At 40.1% G+C, this 13,237-nt stretch overlaps 1 protein-coding gene and 1 pseudogene across 1 annotated transcript; one reads left to right on the top strand and one right to left on the bottom strand.

Moving 5' to 3' along the window:
- Positions 1-3,751: 3,751 nt before the first annotated feature.
- LOC129884025 (uncharacterized) lies at positions 3,752-9,640 on the bottom strand (annotated as a pseudogene).
- A 2,117-nt stretch (positions 9,641-11,757) lies between these two features.
- On the top strand, positions 11,758-12,668 carry LOC129884734 (uncharacterized). Its single transcript, XM_055959021.1, has one exon. It carries the CDS (start codon positions 11,841-11,843, stop codon positions 12,519-12,521), a length of 681 nt encoding a protein of 226 aa, XP_055814996.1. The 5' UTR covers positions 11,758-11,840; the 3' UTR covers positions 12,522-12,668.
- Positions 12,669-13,237: the final 569 nt, after the last annotated feature.

The raw sequence follows: 13,237 nt of genomic DNA, 5'->3' as shown, positions 1-13,237 counted from the left end.
GCATCAAAATTATAATCACAAGAATGAAAGAGTAATTAGAATCAACAACCCATCTTCCACCAAGTTTAAATGCTAATAAATCATGTTTCGTAGCTATAGCCCCGGAATTTGGGTGTTTAGCTACTCATATGTAAATAACAACAACCAGGAATCAATTCCAAATACATTAGAACACACTAAGGTAAGAAAAGAACCTAAGATGTTTTTGTGCTTCTCTTCTTCTTTCTTCTCTTCTCTTTCTCTTTCTGCCTCCAAAAACACCTCTCTGGCCGCCCCTCTTGCCCTAGCACACCCCACTATTTATAGTGTTCTCTCTCCTATCAATTATTGAAGAGAAGAATAATAAACAATTGGAAAAGTGATGGCGCTGTAGTGGCGCATCGCGCCACTATCGCGCCCAGGGAATTTCTGAAGAATTTTGTTTGGCGCTGCAGTGGGGCATCGCGCCACTATCGCGCCCAAAACATGTCGCAGTAGTTTGTATCCTGGCGCGTCGCGCCACTAAAGTATATGCAGGTTTTGGCGCTGCAGTGGTGCATCACGCTACTATAGCGCCAGGACCATATTTCTTTTGCCTTTTGCTTTGCAAAATCCCTGCACATGTTGGAACTCATACCTTATTTCACACTTGCTTGATTTTCATCCAAAACACGTCATTTGGCTTCAATTACTTCTCAGAATGCCACAGAACAATGGCCAAACATAGTGCATGGGCTTATAAATGCGCCCAAGATCACTACCCCCTACTTAGACTTTTGTTCGTCCTCGAACAAACACCTGAATTGAGCGTAGACGTTGATCCTAGCATGAACATAAGGCAATCTGTCTCAGATATACCTTAAGCACCTGGCTACACATGTTCAATCACCTTAATTAGTTCAACACCTCTTAAACTCAAGAATTGACTCTATAATACAGCAAACTCATATGCATCATTTAATTGGACATTCTATAGATTATCAAATCCTTTACAATTCAACATGTGCATCTCACTCACTCAAACGATTTCATGTGCTACACAAAGATTTCCATAGGCTTGCCCTCCGTGTTTTGCTCTATCAATACAAGAATGCAATAGTTTTAGGATTGCATAGATCTTCATAAGTTGTAATTTAAACTGGTGGGATGGTAAGAATCAGTATTTGGTACCCCTTTTCACATTTTTTTTTTAGAGGCTCGGAATAAGAGAGTATTGAAAGGTTGGGTTTAGTATAAAACAAGGGAAAATAATCAAGGCTATTTAAGAAATGCCTAGTTTCTTTTCTAAACTAACCAATCTCTATTTTGTTTTGTATGTACCCCGGGCAAGTTCTAGCTCTCGATATGTCTGCACTGAATACATACAATCCCCACTCCCACATAGCACATGTACAATTTAAGGATGATAACTATTGAATGCCAACTACACAATCATATGAAAGCATGCATCACCTGAGTCAAATACAAGAATTTAAGTGTCTTAAACTAGTCATTTTTTTATATATATATACGGTTCAAAAGGGACTATTCTTGGCTAAAGAACCGAAAACAACTACCAAGAAACCCAAAATGAAAAATGCACTAGAATGAACTAAAGTAAAGTTTCTACACAGGTACAATACAATCAATTCTCACACTCTCACCCCACACCAAAACAAAGCACCGTCCCCAGTGCTCTATAATAATGCATAGTTTTAAGAGTGAAAGAAAGAACTCCCTGCATAGCTCAGTCATCATCTCCTCCAATTATGGTGGCTGTGTTATCTACCACCATAAGAGCAGTGGTAGCCGTATCCTCTGGTTCTTCATCTTCCTCGTCTTCTCCCACATCTTCCATAGTGGGTTCATCATCATCCAGAGGCTCTTGAAAATCCGGACCTACCCTGCACATATGCATAGCACTATCCGTCAGTGGATAGCGCTCTGCCAATTCTGTCATTTCTTCGGCCGTTGCCGGACGTCCACCAGTACGCAATTGCAATTCTGCCATTCCAAACATGCGACCCATCCAACTTTCGTCACGAGCTTGTCATTCTACAGCCGATAACATTTGTCCCTGTGCTGCATCATAACTTCTTGTTTTGGTAACATCAACCACCTTGCAAATCAGATACGGCACCCTTGGTGCACTTAGATCGTGACTTTCTTCTTTAACTCCTTGAGCTCTCAACATTCGGGTTATTATGCTTCCATAACAGAAACGCCACCTCTTATTGTTTCTGAATTTCAGCATATTCCGACGGATCACCGACCCGGCATTTACCTGCAACCCCTTCATCAACCGGTAAACTAGGACAACCCTTTCTCTAGTCACTTCTGACACATGCTTACATGGCAACAAGACACTACACACGATTTTCAACCACACCTTGGCTTCACTATTCAAATGTGAATAATGCAGCGTACTGTGCCTACCGGTGTCCTTTGCCCTCTCCCATCGGGCAACAGAGTTAGTACCACAAAGAGTATGACGAATATCTCTGTATGGTGGCTGTTCTTTCATATCTATAAATTCATTAAAATCACAATGTGGTGTCCCCAAAAACTCATTCAAACTTCTAGTTGAAAAACGGATAACTTTACCCCGAACTTCTACCTTATTGGTACTTGACTGATCAGTGTTCCAATTTGCATAAAATTCACGGACAAGAGTTAAATTACACTCACCTTGGTCTTCGAAAATAAATTGAAGACCCAGATTGTAGACCATCTCGTGAACTCGGGGGAACTCCGTCTGTAGCCTTCCTTCATTCACATATTCATCTCCCATGTATTTCGCTTCTTTCTGGGAGTCAAACCAATCTAATTCATACTGCTCCACTGCTTGTCTACCAAATCGACGCGGTGGTATCCCTGAGCTTGTTTGTCCAGTGGTTGAAGAAGTCCCAGTTTTTCGGTACCTCTTGTTGCCAACTCCTTGGGTCACTTGTTTTCCTTTGGATGCCATTAAAAAGGAGAAGGGTAATTAAAATCGGATGCTTGGTAATGTGGTTGTTTGGAAAAGTTCAAAGAGGATAGAAAAGAGATTTAGGGATGATTTGGTGAGGTGAATGTTCTTTGGTAGAATATGTGTGTGAAGGAAAGTGATTTATAGTAGATATTAGAGTGGAAGTGGAAGAGGGAAAGTTTTGGGAGTTTTTGAAATTAGAGGGGAAGTGGAAGAGAGAAAGGTTTTGGGAGTTTTAGGGTCGGATATTGGAGGAGATGATGGAGGCAATTTAGGGAATGGAGGGTTTTGGGGTTTTTGGTATGTTTTAAACCTGATATTTAAGCTTTCGACCCGGCCCTGCTTGTGGCGCTGTAGTGGCGCATCGCGCCACTATCGCGCCCAGAGTATTTCTGAAAACTTTCTCTTGGCGCTGTAGTGGCGCATCGCGCCACTATCGCGCCTAAAACATGCCTCAGTAGTTTGCCTCTTGGCGCGTCGCGCCACTAGAATTTGTGCAGGTTTTGGCGCTGTAGTGGCGCATCGCGCCAGTGTAGCGCCAATAACCAATGCTTCAACTTATTCTACACTGCTACCTATTTTTCTGCACATGAAATTTTCACAATTATATAAACAACTGGGTGGGTTGCCTCCCACCTAGCGCCTTATTTTTGGTCGTGGCTCGACGAAAAATATATATATATATATACATATAACCGCAACATCAAACTCTATTTTTAAAGAAAAATAAAATTACAAGCTATAAGTCCTAAGTTACGATACACATCACGGGTTGCCTCCCGTGCAGCGCCTTATTTTCCGTCGTGGCACGACCCAGCTGTTGCCTCACTCATTTTCCAGTTCGATGGCTTCCTCTTCCCGGTTAACATTTTCACCAAAATAACTTTTTACTCTTTGTCCATTTACCAAGAATGTAGACGTTTTCATCGTATTCCACAATTCCACAGCTCCATGTGACGTTGTACGCACCACCTCAAAAGGTCCACTCCATTTGGATCACAATTTTCCTGGGAAGAGCTTGAGTCTAGAATTGAAGAGGAGTACCTTATGCCCAGGTTCGAAAGTGCGGGTGATGATGTGCTTGTCATGCCATCGCTTTGTTTTCTCCTTGTAGAGCTTAGCATTTTCATAAGCATGGAGCCTAAACTCTTCCATCTCGTGCAATTGATTCAACCTCTTCCGTCCTGCTAGCTCTGGATTCAGATTAAGCTTCTTGATTGCCCAGTACGCTTGATGTTCTAACTCCACTGGTAGGTGACACGCCTTACCGAATACCATTTGGTATGGGGAGGTTCCAATGGGTGTTTTGTATGCTGTTCGGTATGCCCAAAGAGCTTCATCTAATTTTTCTGACCAATCTTTCCTTTGCGCATTCACAGTCTTTTGTAATATCTGTTTTACCTCTCTGTTGGATACCTCCACTTGCCCACTGGTTTGAGGATGATATGATGTAGCAACTTTATGCCTCACCCCATACTTAGCCAAGAGATTCTTTACTGTTTGATTTATGAAGTGTGACCCTCCATCACTGATAATTGCCCTGGGAGTGCCAAATCGAGTGAAGATGTGCTTTTTCACAAACTTGCTCACCATTTTCGAATCATTTGTAGGAAGGGCCACGGCTTCAACCCATTTGGACACGTAATCCACTGCCACTAATATATATTGATTTCCACATGAGGGAGGAAAAGGACCCATGAAGTCCATTCCCCATACATCGAAGATTTCAACCTCTAGAATGTTGTTCAAAGGCATTTTCATGTCTTCGTGATATGGTGCCCGTTCTTTGACATTGGTTACAGTTCTTTACATAACCTGCAGCGTCCTTAAACAACGTAGGCCAAAAGAAACCCGATTAAAGTACCTTATGTGCAGTGCGCTCTCCTCCATGATGGCCGCCATATGGTGATGAGTGGCATGCAACCAATACTTGGTGTACCTCTGCTTCTGGCACACATCTCCTCACCATTCGATCAACACCTCGCTTGAATAAATAAGGCTCGTCCCATATATAGAGGCGAACATCATACATAAGCTTCTTCTTTTGTTGTGAGGTAGCATCAGGAGGGAACACTCCACTAACAAGGTAGTTCACGATTTCTACGTACCATGGGAGATCTTGTACCTCTATTTCCAGCAGTTGCTCATCCGGAAATTCCTCCTTTATCGGCTCCTGCTCAGCCACATGGGGCGAACCCTCTAATCTTGATAGATGGTCTGCTATTTGATTTTCGCATCCCCTCCTATCTATGATTTCAATATCGAATTCTTGTAACAACAGAATCCATCTGATGAGCCTTGGCTTGGCATCCTTCTTGTTGAATAGGTACCTAAGAGCTGCATGGTCAGTAAAAACAATCACTTTTGTACCTACCAAGTAAGAACGGAATTTATCAAACGCATAGACCAACGCCAGCATTTCTTTCTCCGTGACTGTGTAATTTGCCTGAGCAGAATCAAGAGTTTTGCTCGCATAATAAATAGAATGAAAAATTTTCTCCTTCCTTTGTCCCAGAACTGCACCCACGGCTGTATCGCTTGCGTCACACATCAGCACAAAAGGTAACTCCCAGTTAGGAGCTAGTAGGATAGGGGCTTCAATCAGCTTTTTCTTCAAGAGTTCAAATGCCTGCAAACATTCATCATCAAAAACAAATTTTACCTCTTTTTCGAGCAACCCACACATTGGTTTGGCTATCTTGGAAAAATCTTTGATGAAACGCCGGTAGAATCCGGCATGACCTAAAAAACTTCGAACTCCTTTTACTGAGATTGGTGGCGGAAGTTTCTCAATCACTTTAATTTTTGCTTTGTCCACTTCCAACCCATCTTTTGACACTTTATGTCCCAACACAATACCCTCTTTTACTAAGAAATGACACTTCTCCCAGTTTAAGACAAGGTTTGTGTCTTCACACCTTGCAAGTACTTTCTCTAAATTTTTCAAGCAAAGATCAAAAGACTCTCCGAAAACTGAAAAGTCATCCATGAAAACCTCTACAAAGTCTTCCACCATATCATGAAATATTGCAATCATACACTTCTGAAAAGTGGCAGGAGCATTGCAAAGGCCAAACGGCATACGCTTGAATGCGTAAGTTCCGTAAGGGCATGTGAATGTTGTCTTTTCTTGATCCTCTGGTGCAATGGTGATTTGATTGTAACCTGAATATCCATCTAAGAAACAGTAGTATTCTTGACCTGCTAACCTATCAAGCATTTGGTCAATGAACGGCATAGGATAGTGATCTTTTCTTGTTGCATCATTCAACTTTCTGTAGTCCATGCATATGCGCCACCCAGTCACTGTTCTTGTAGGTATTAACTCGTTTTTTCATTGGTTATCACATTCATTCCCCCTTTCTTTGGTACACACTGAACTGGGCTTACCCACTTACTATCAGAAATTGGGTATATTATGCCTGCATCTAGCCATTTAATTATCTCTTTCTTCACAACCTCTTTCATGATGGGGTTCAACCGGCGTTGTGGTTGTGCACTAGCCTTATGTCCTTCTTCCATGAAAATTCTGTGCATGCATAAAGCGGGGCTGATGCCATGAAGATCAGCCATTTGCCACCCAATGGCCTTTTTGTGCCTCTTTAGTACCCCCAGTGCTGCTAGGACCTATGCTTCAGACAAAGCAGATGAAATGATTATAGGTAAAGTGTTATTTATTCCAAGAAAAACATACTTGAGATGTGCTGGAAGTTTTTTTAACTCCAATTTAGGGACTTCCTCGAGAAAAGGCTTGGGTGAAGGACCCAATTCTCTGTTTAAGAGTTCTACATTCTTCTTCCACATGTTAATATTTGGCATATCGAGTATACTTGCTAGCTCTTTAGCTTCCATGTCCTCTGCAATATCTTGACCCATTACGACTTTCGCCAATGGGTCATTTGAGGTAGTACATTGAGCTGATATTTCCTCGTCAATGATGGTTACAACAGACAGCTCTTCATAAATTACAGGCAATTTCAGTGCATGATATACATCGAACACTTCCACTTTATCATGTGCTCTCATAGTCAATCTACCTGCAGCCACATCAATTAGTGCCCCGCCTGTTGCTAAGAACGGGCGTCCTAAGATAAAAGGAACATCGGGGTCCGGCTCAAAATCTAAAACGACAAAATCAACAGGGAAGATAAGGGATCCTACTTGTACCAAAACATCTTCAATGATACCATCAGGTCTAGCTACAGAACGATCAGCCAACTGTAGCAAAATAGTTGTTGCTTTAAGTTCCCCAAGGCCTAATTTCTTAAGCATGGATCTAGGCATTAAGTTGATACTAGCACCCAGATCACAGAGACCTCTTGCATTACTATATTTACCGATGGTTACCTGCACCGTGAAACTACCTGGATCTTTTAGTTTGGCTGGAAGCTTGCTTTTGTTCAAGATTCTTGAACTACACTCTTCAGTGAGTGCCACGGTTGCAAATTCAGCCAACTTGCTTTTATTGGCCACGATATCCTTGACAAATTTAGCATACTTTGGGATTCCCTGTAAAACATCAATCAAAGGCAAATTAATTTGCACCTGTTTCAACAAATCTATAAACTTTGCAAAACACTCCTCTTCTTTCTTCTTTTTAAATTTTTGAGGAAATGGAGGAGGAGGTTTTGTCTTCGGTTCCTCTATTTCTTTTGACCCGCTAGGTTCACCTTCTTGCCCGACTTGATCTTTGCCTTTTTTCTCTGCTAATTTTTCTTTGGGAGCCAATTCAGTGAGTGGGCGACCACTGCGAGTAGTCACGACATTCACCTGTTTGGGATTGGGGTCAGTGTTACCTGGTAAGCCCCCTTGTTGGCGAGAGCTATGTGCACTTGCTAATTGCCCAAGCTGTTTCTCTAAATTTTGGGTAGCCAGTTGATTTTGTCGGACATCGGAAGCTAGCTTGGCTTGGTCTGTCATGATTTGTTTCAACATGTCCTCAACACTCATGCTTCCCGATTTTGTTGATGCTTGATCAATTTGACTTTGAGCATTGTATCCTTGACTAGGATTACTGTATTGGTGTCCACTTCCCTGTGGTCTATATTGAGTTGGCCCATGATGATGATTTTGTTGATTTCCACCCCATGAGAAGTTAGGATGGTTTCTCCAATTTGGGTTGTAAGTATTTCCATAGTTTTGGTTACCAACACCCTTAGGTGCATTACCTACAAAATTTATTGATTCTGGATTTGCTCCACAATGTTCGGCCACATGCTCACTGCTTCCACATACTTCGCACCACATATGTTGTTGTTGAACTATGCTCACTGAAGCCTGCTGCTGTCCTTTTGCTAGTGTGTTGAAATGTGTTGTCATCATATTTTGCATTGCTGCAATTTGTGCTGTCAATGCAGTTACTGCATCAACCTCTAACATGCCTGCTTGTTTTTGGGTGACAGATCGAGCATTTCCTCCATTCCACTCCGGATTTCCTTGGGATATGCGATTTAACAATGTGTATAACTCATCATATGTTTTCTCTAGGGCTTGCCCACCTGCAGCTGAATCAAGAAGAATTTTTGTGTTAGGCTCCAACCCTTCTATGAAGGTATGGACCAAAACTTCGTTAGCCTGATAATGATGAGGGCAACTAATGAGTAATGATTTAAATCTGTCCCAAGATTGGTATAAATTTTCTCCTAACTTTTGCTTGAAGCTCAAAATTTCAGCCCTCAACTTAGCCGTCTTCCCCGAAGGGAAGAACCTTATAAGAAACTTGCGGGCCAAATCATTCCACGAAGTGATTGAATTTGGTGGTTCCGACTTCAACCACCTCTTGGCTTCTCCTATCAAAGAAAAAGGAAACAATGTTAGTCTCACATAATCAGGAGATACCCCAATTGGCGTGTAAGTGTCGCTGATCTCCAAAATATTTTGGATGTGAACTTGAGGGTCTTCATGAGACAATCCCGTGAACTGTCCATTAGAGTGCAACAATTGCACCATGTTCTGTTTTAATTCAAATCTCCCTCCAGCTGGCGGTTTCTGAATGCTGGAGGTGACATTTGCAGTGAGTGGGACTGCCACATCACGTACGATCCTGGCTGCCATGACTGCAGGGAGCTCCTCTAGCAAGACCTCTCCTTCTAAATCGTGATTTTCCGCCAGATTTAGTTTATGTATTAAGTTTTGTGAAGCCGCTGTTCGCCTTTTCTGTTGAAAGAATCGTTCAGGCTCGGATAACGGATCTACAAGCTCTTTGTCTCTGTCCAGTGTAATGTTTAAGTTACCTACGAAAATTCACAGCTAAGACCAAGTTGTTAAAGCTAGCATAATCAACATAGAAAGTCAATTTGCCTAATTTCTGAGGTCCCCGGCAACGGCGCCAAAAACTTGTTATAGCTACAATTGCATACGCAAGTGTACGTAGTCTCTCAAGTAGTAAAGCGGCTCTTTCAAGCCAGATATCGAACCCACAGGGACCTTGATAAGGCAAACAGTTTCTTTCAAATGCCTCCACTAATTATAGTTATGCAATGAGGTTGAGATTTTTTTGTTACTAATTTTCGGAAATATAAACACTTTCTCGAAGTGAAGACAATGTTATAATTATGTATATTAATCGGGCTTTAAGAGATTCCAGGGCTATAGCATCATGTGAAATCATGTTTACTATCATTCAATCTTAGTTTCCGATGGGTTATTTAATTACTGATAAAAAGGGTTAATAATCCAATTATGGTTTTCCGACCTATAATTGCCTATCTTCATTGCCAATCTAACTACATCTTTGAGCGGTGATAGGTATGAAACAATAAAAACGCATTTAACTATCATCTTTTATCATAACCAAATGTGGTAAATAGGTATGTGTCACAAGCATCCTATCTACTAATCATGCTAACGTATGTTAGTATGAACACATTCCTTCCCTTCTTTGTTCTATCTACCTGTCCTCTTCCGAATTCAAGATAAACAACATATATATCTTAATGCTGGCCAAGCATCAAAATTATAATCACAAGAATGAAAGAGTAATTAGAATCAACAACCCATCTTCCACCAAGTTTAAATGCTAATAAATCATGTTTCGTAGCTATAGCCCCGGAATTTGGGTGTTTAGCTACTCATATGTAAATAACAACAACCAGGAATCAATTCCAAATACATTAGAACACACTAAGGTAAGAAAAGAACCTAAGATGTTTTTGTGCTTCTCTTCTTCTTTCTTCTCTTCTCTTTCTCTTTCTGCCTCCAAAAACACCTCTTTGGCCGCCCCTCTTGCCCTAGCACACCCCACTATTTATAGTGTTCTCTCTCCTATCAATTATTGAAGAGAAGAATAATAAACAATTGGAAAGGTGATGGCGCTGTAGTGGCGCATCGCGCCACTATCGCGCCCAGGGAATTTCTGAAGAATTTCGTTTGGCGCTGCAGTGGGGCATCGCGCCACTATCGCGCCCAAAACATGCCGTAGTAGTTTGTATCCTGGCGCGTCGCGCCACTAAAGTATATGCAGGTTTTGGCGCTGCAGTGGCGCATCGCGCTACTATAGCGCCAGGACCATATTTCTTTTGCCTTTTGCTTTGCAAAATCCCTGCACATGTTGGAACTCATACCTTATTTCACACTTGCTTGATTTTCATCCAAAACACGTCATTTGGCTTCAATTACTTCTCAGAATGCCACAGAATAATGGCCAAACATAGTGCATGGGCTTATAAATGCGCCCAAGATCAGTGGCCTCGGTGGAAGACAAGATGCGGGAAATGCGACTGAGATGGTTTGGGCATGTGAAGAGGAGAGTCCCAGATGCACCAGTGCGGAGATGTGAGAGGCTGGCCATGGATGGTTTTAGAAGAGGTAGGGGTAGGCCGAAGAAATATTGGGGAGAGGTGATCAAATAGGACATGACGCATTTACGACTTACCGAGGATATGACCCTAGATAGGAGGGTGTGGAGGACACACATTAGGGTAGAAGGCTAGTACATAGTGGTTTTATTCTCCCTTATTCGTAGGCGTATTAACGCACTATCATTTCTTGCATTCTGTTGTATGTTATTTATGGTATTTATGTTATTATCCAATAATAATATCTACTGTTTTTGTGCTTTGATTATACTATTGTTTGAACCGTTTTCGTCATCTACTTATTTACTCTAATATTCTTGTCTGACCTTTTTCTATGCTTTTACTGAGCCGAGGGTCTATCAGAAACAGTCGTCCTACATTGGTAGGAGTCAGGTCTGCGTACACTCTACCCTTCCCAGACCTCACGATGTGGGATTTTACTGGATTGTTGTTGTTGTATTTTGACAAATATTCTTATGATTTAAGGATCTTAAATATCTTTCTTAAAATATGTGTGATCTTTTAAAAAAGATATGAAGACTTTCAAATGCCTTTGGCAATATCTCATAATTTAGTGTTGGATGGTGCATATTTGAACACATGTCGTGTGAGGGAATTGACTATTTGGACATAACATAATTACTAAGGTGAACATTTCCTCCAACAACCAACTAAAAATCCTAATTTCGTTCAATTACTCATAACTTCATAATTGTAGGTAAAAATCCACTTCAAAGTTGTTTGTTCTTGGACATCACAATTCTAATGCTGGATTTTGGACGAAGTTAGAAGACAACTTAAGAGGTTCTATCGATCTCAATAAATTTATCTTATAAATTTTAAATTTGTCTTTATAAATTTCAAAAATTTATAAAATTTAAATTTTTTTTTTTTTTTTTGGAGGAATATGTATTATTGCAATTTCCAATGTACAAACTCAGAAAAAATAAAAGACTCTAAGAGTCAACATTGACAGTGGAATGAGCCCACCATACCTTCTCCACTCACAAGACATTATTTATATAAGGATAATTTAACACAAAAACACCAGTCCCAAATTTTTACATCTCAAATAGTACAACAACCATTTCTCCCCTTAGTTTCAAGACTTAATAAAAATGGTGGACAGAGAGCAAGATAGACCACTAGCTCCAGCATCCGACCGGCCACCTAGCAGCGACAACGATGAAACATCGTTTAACGTCAAAAAAAGGTTTCATCAAAGAAGATGCTTCAAATATTGTGCTTGTATATCTACCTTTCTTTTCCTTGTAGCCATAATACTCATCATTTTGATCTTCACAGTCTTCAAAGTAAAAGACCCTATTATAAGAATGAACGGTGTCACAGTTGAAAAACTAGATCTCGTTAACACTAGTGGAAACCTTTTGCCTATGCCTAAATCAGGTTCCAACATGACCATAAAAGCCGATGTCTCAGTGAAAAATCCTAATTATTCATCATTTAAGTATAGCAACACAACCACCACTATTTCCTACCGTGACACGGTCGTCGGGGAGGCGCGGAGCCCACAGGGGAAATCAAAGGCACGTAAGACTGTGAGGATGAACATAACAATTGATATTATTACGGACAAGATTGTGTCACACCCTGGCTTACAAGATGATATTAGTACTGGTTTGCTTACTATGAATAGCTACACAAGTGTTAGTGGGAGGATTAAATGGCTGAATATGATCAAGAAACATGTAGTTGTGAAAATGAATTGCAGTATCACTGTGAATATTACTAGCCAGGCAATTCAAGATCAGAAGTGCGCGAAAAAGGTTAAGCTTTAGGATATATATATATATTTGTTAGTTTTTGTCATGATATTTTTGCTGTTATATCTTTTTGATTTTTGTATACATTTTGTTGTTCATTATTAACCGAGTTTTGGGATATATGATTTAGATGTTACTATAATAATATTGTCAGATTTCTATAACAATATTTCATTATAACAATCATTTTTTTATGTTATATTATATGTTTTCTATAACAACATTAGCCGTCGAAGAATATCTTATGAGAAACGATATCGTTGTAGAAATGTTTGAACGTACATATTTGTATACACTACAGATGACACTGTGTGATTAAGCGAAACATTTTGTGCGCGCGCTGTTTTCTTGCTTTCCTTTGTGCATTATCTTATTTCTCTTCCTAGATTTATAAAATTCTTTTTGCAAATTTGTATGACAGTATGAGTTTGATCACAAATACTTTCCTTTTTCCTATGATCATATAAGTGACCAAGAAGATTATTAGAGTAAATTTTGCTAGAAGGGGCAAGAAAAAAATATCTTAATTAAGGATGTTGACGTCAAATGAGTCCATATATATATTCTCTTTGTATTAATCTTCAATTATCGAAGATTCTCAACTCTCTAAATGCTCCTGTGGTCAGGAATTTAGTGAAAGATGTGTAAATTTTCTTTTTAATTGTATTATGAATGTGCAAAATTAAATATATATTCATAATAACTAATATTAATCTCTGTACACCATATAA

The sequence above is a fragment of the Solanum dulcamara genome, chromosome 4 (assembly GCF_947179165.1).
Source record: "Solanum dulcamara chromosome 4, daSolDulc1.2, whole genome shotgun sequence".
In the NCBI taxonomy this organism is placed as follows: Eukaryota; Viridiplantae; Streptophyta; class Magnoliopsida; order Solanales; family Solanaceae; genus Solanum; species Solanum dulcamara.
The sequence above is the reverse complement of the archived record's forward strand: the minus strand, read 5'-3'. Positions and strand labels throughout refer to the sequence as shown.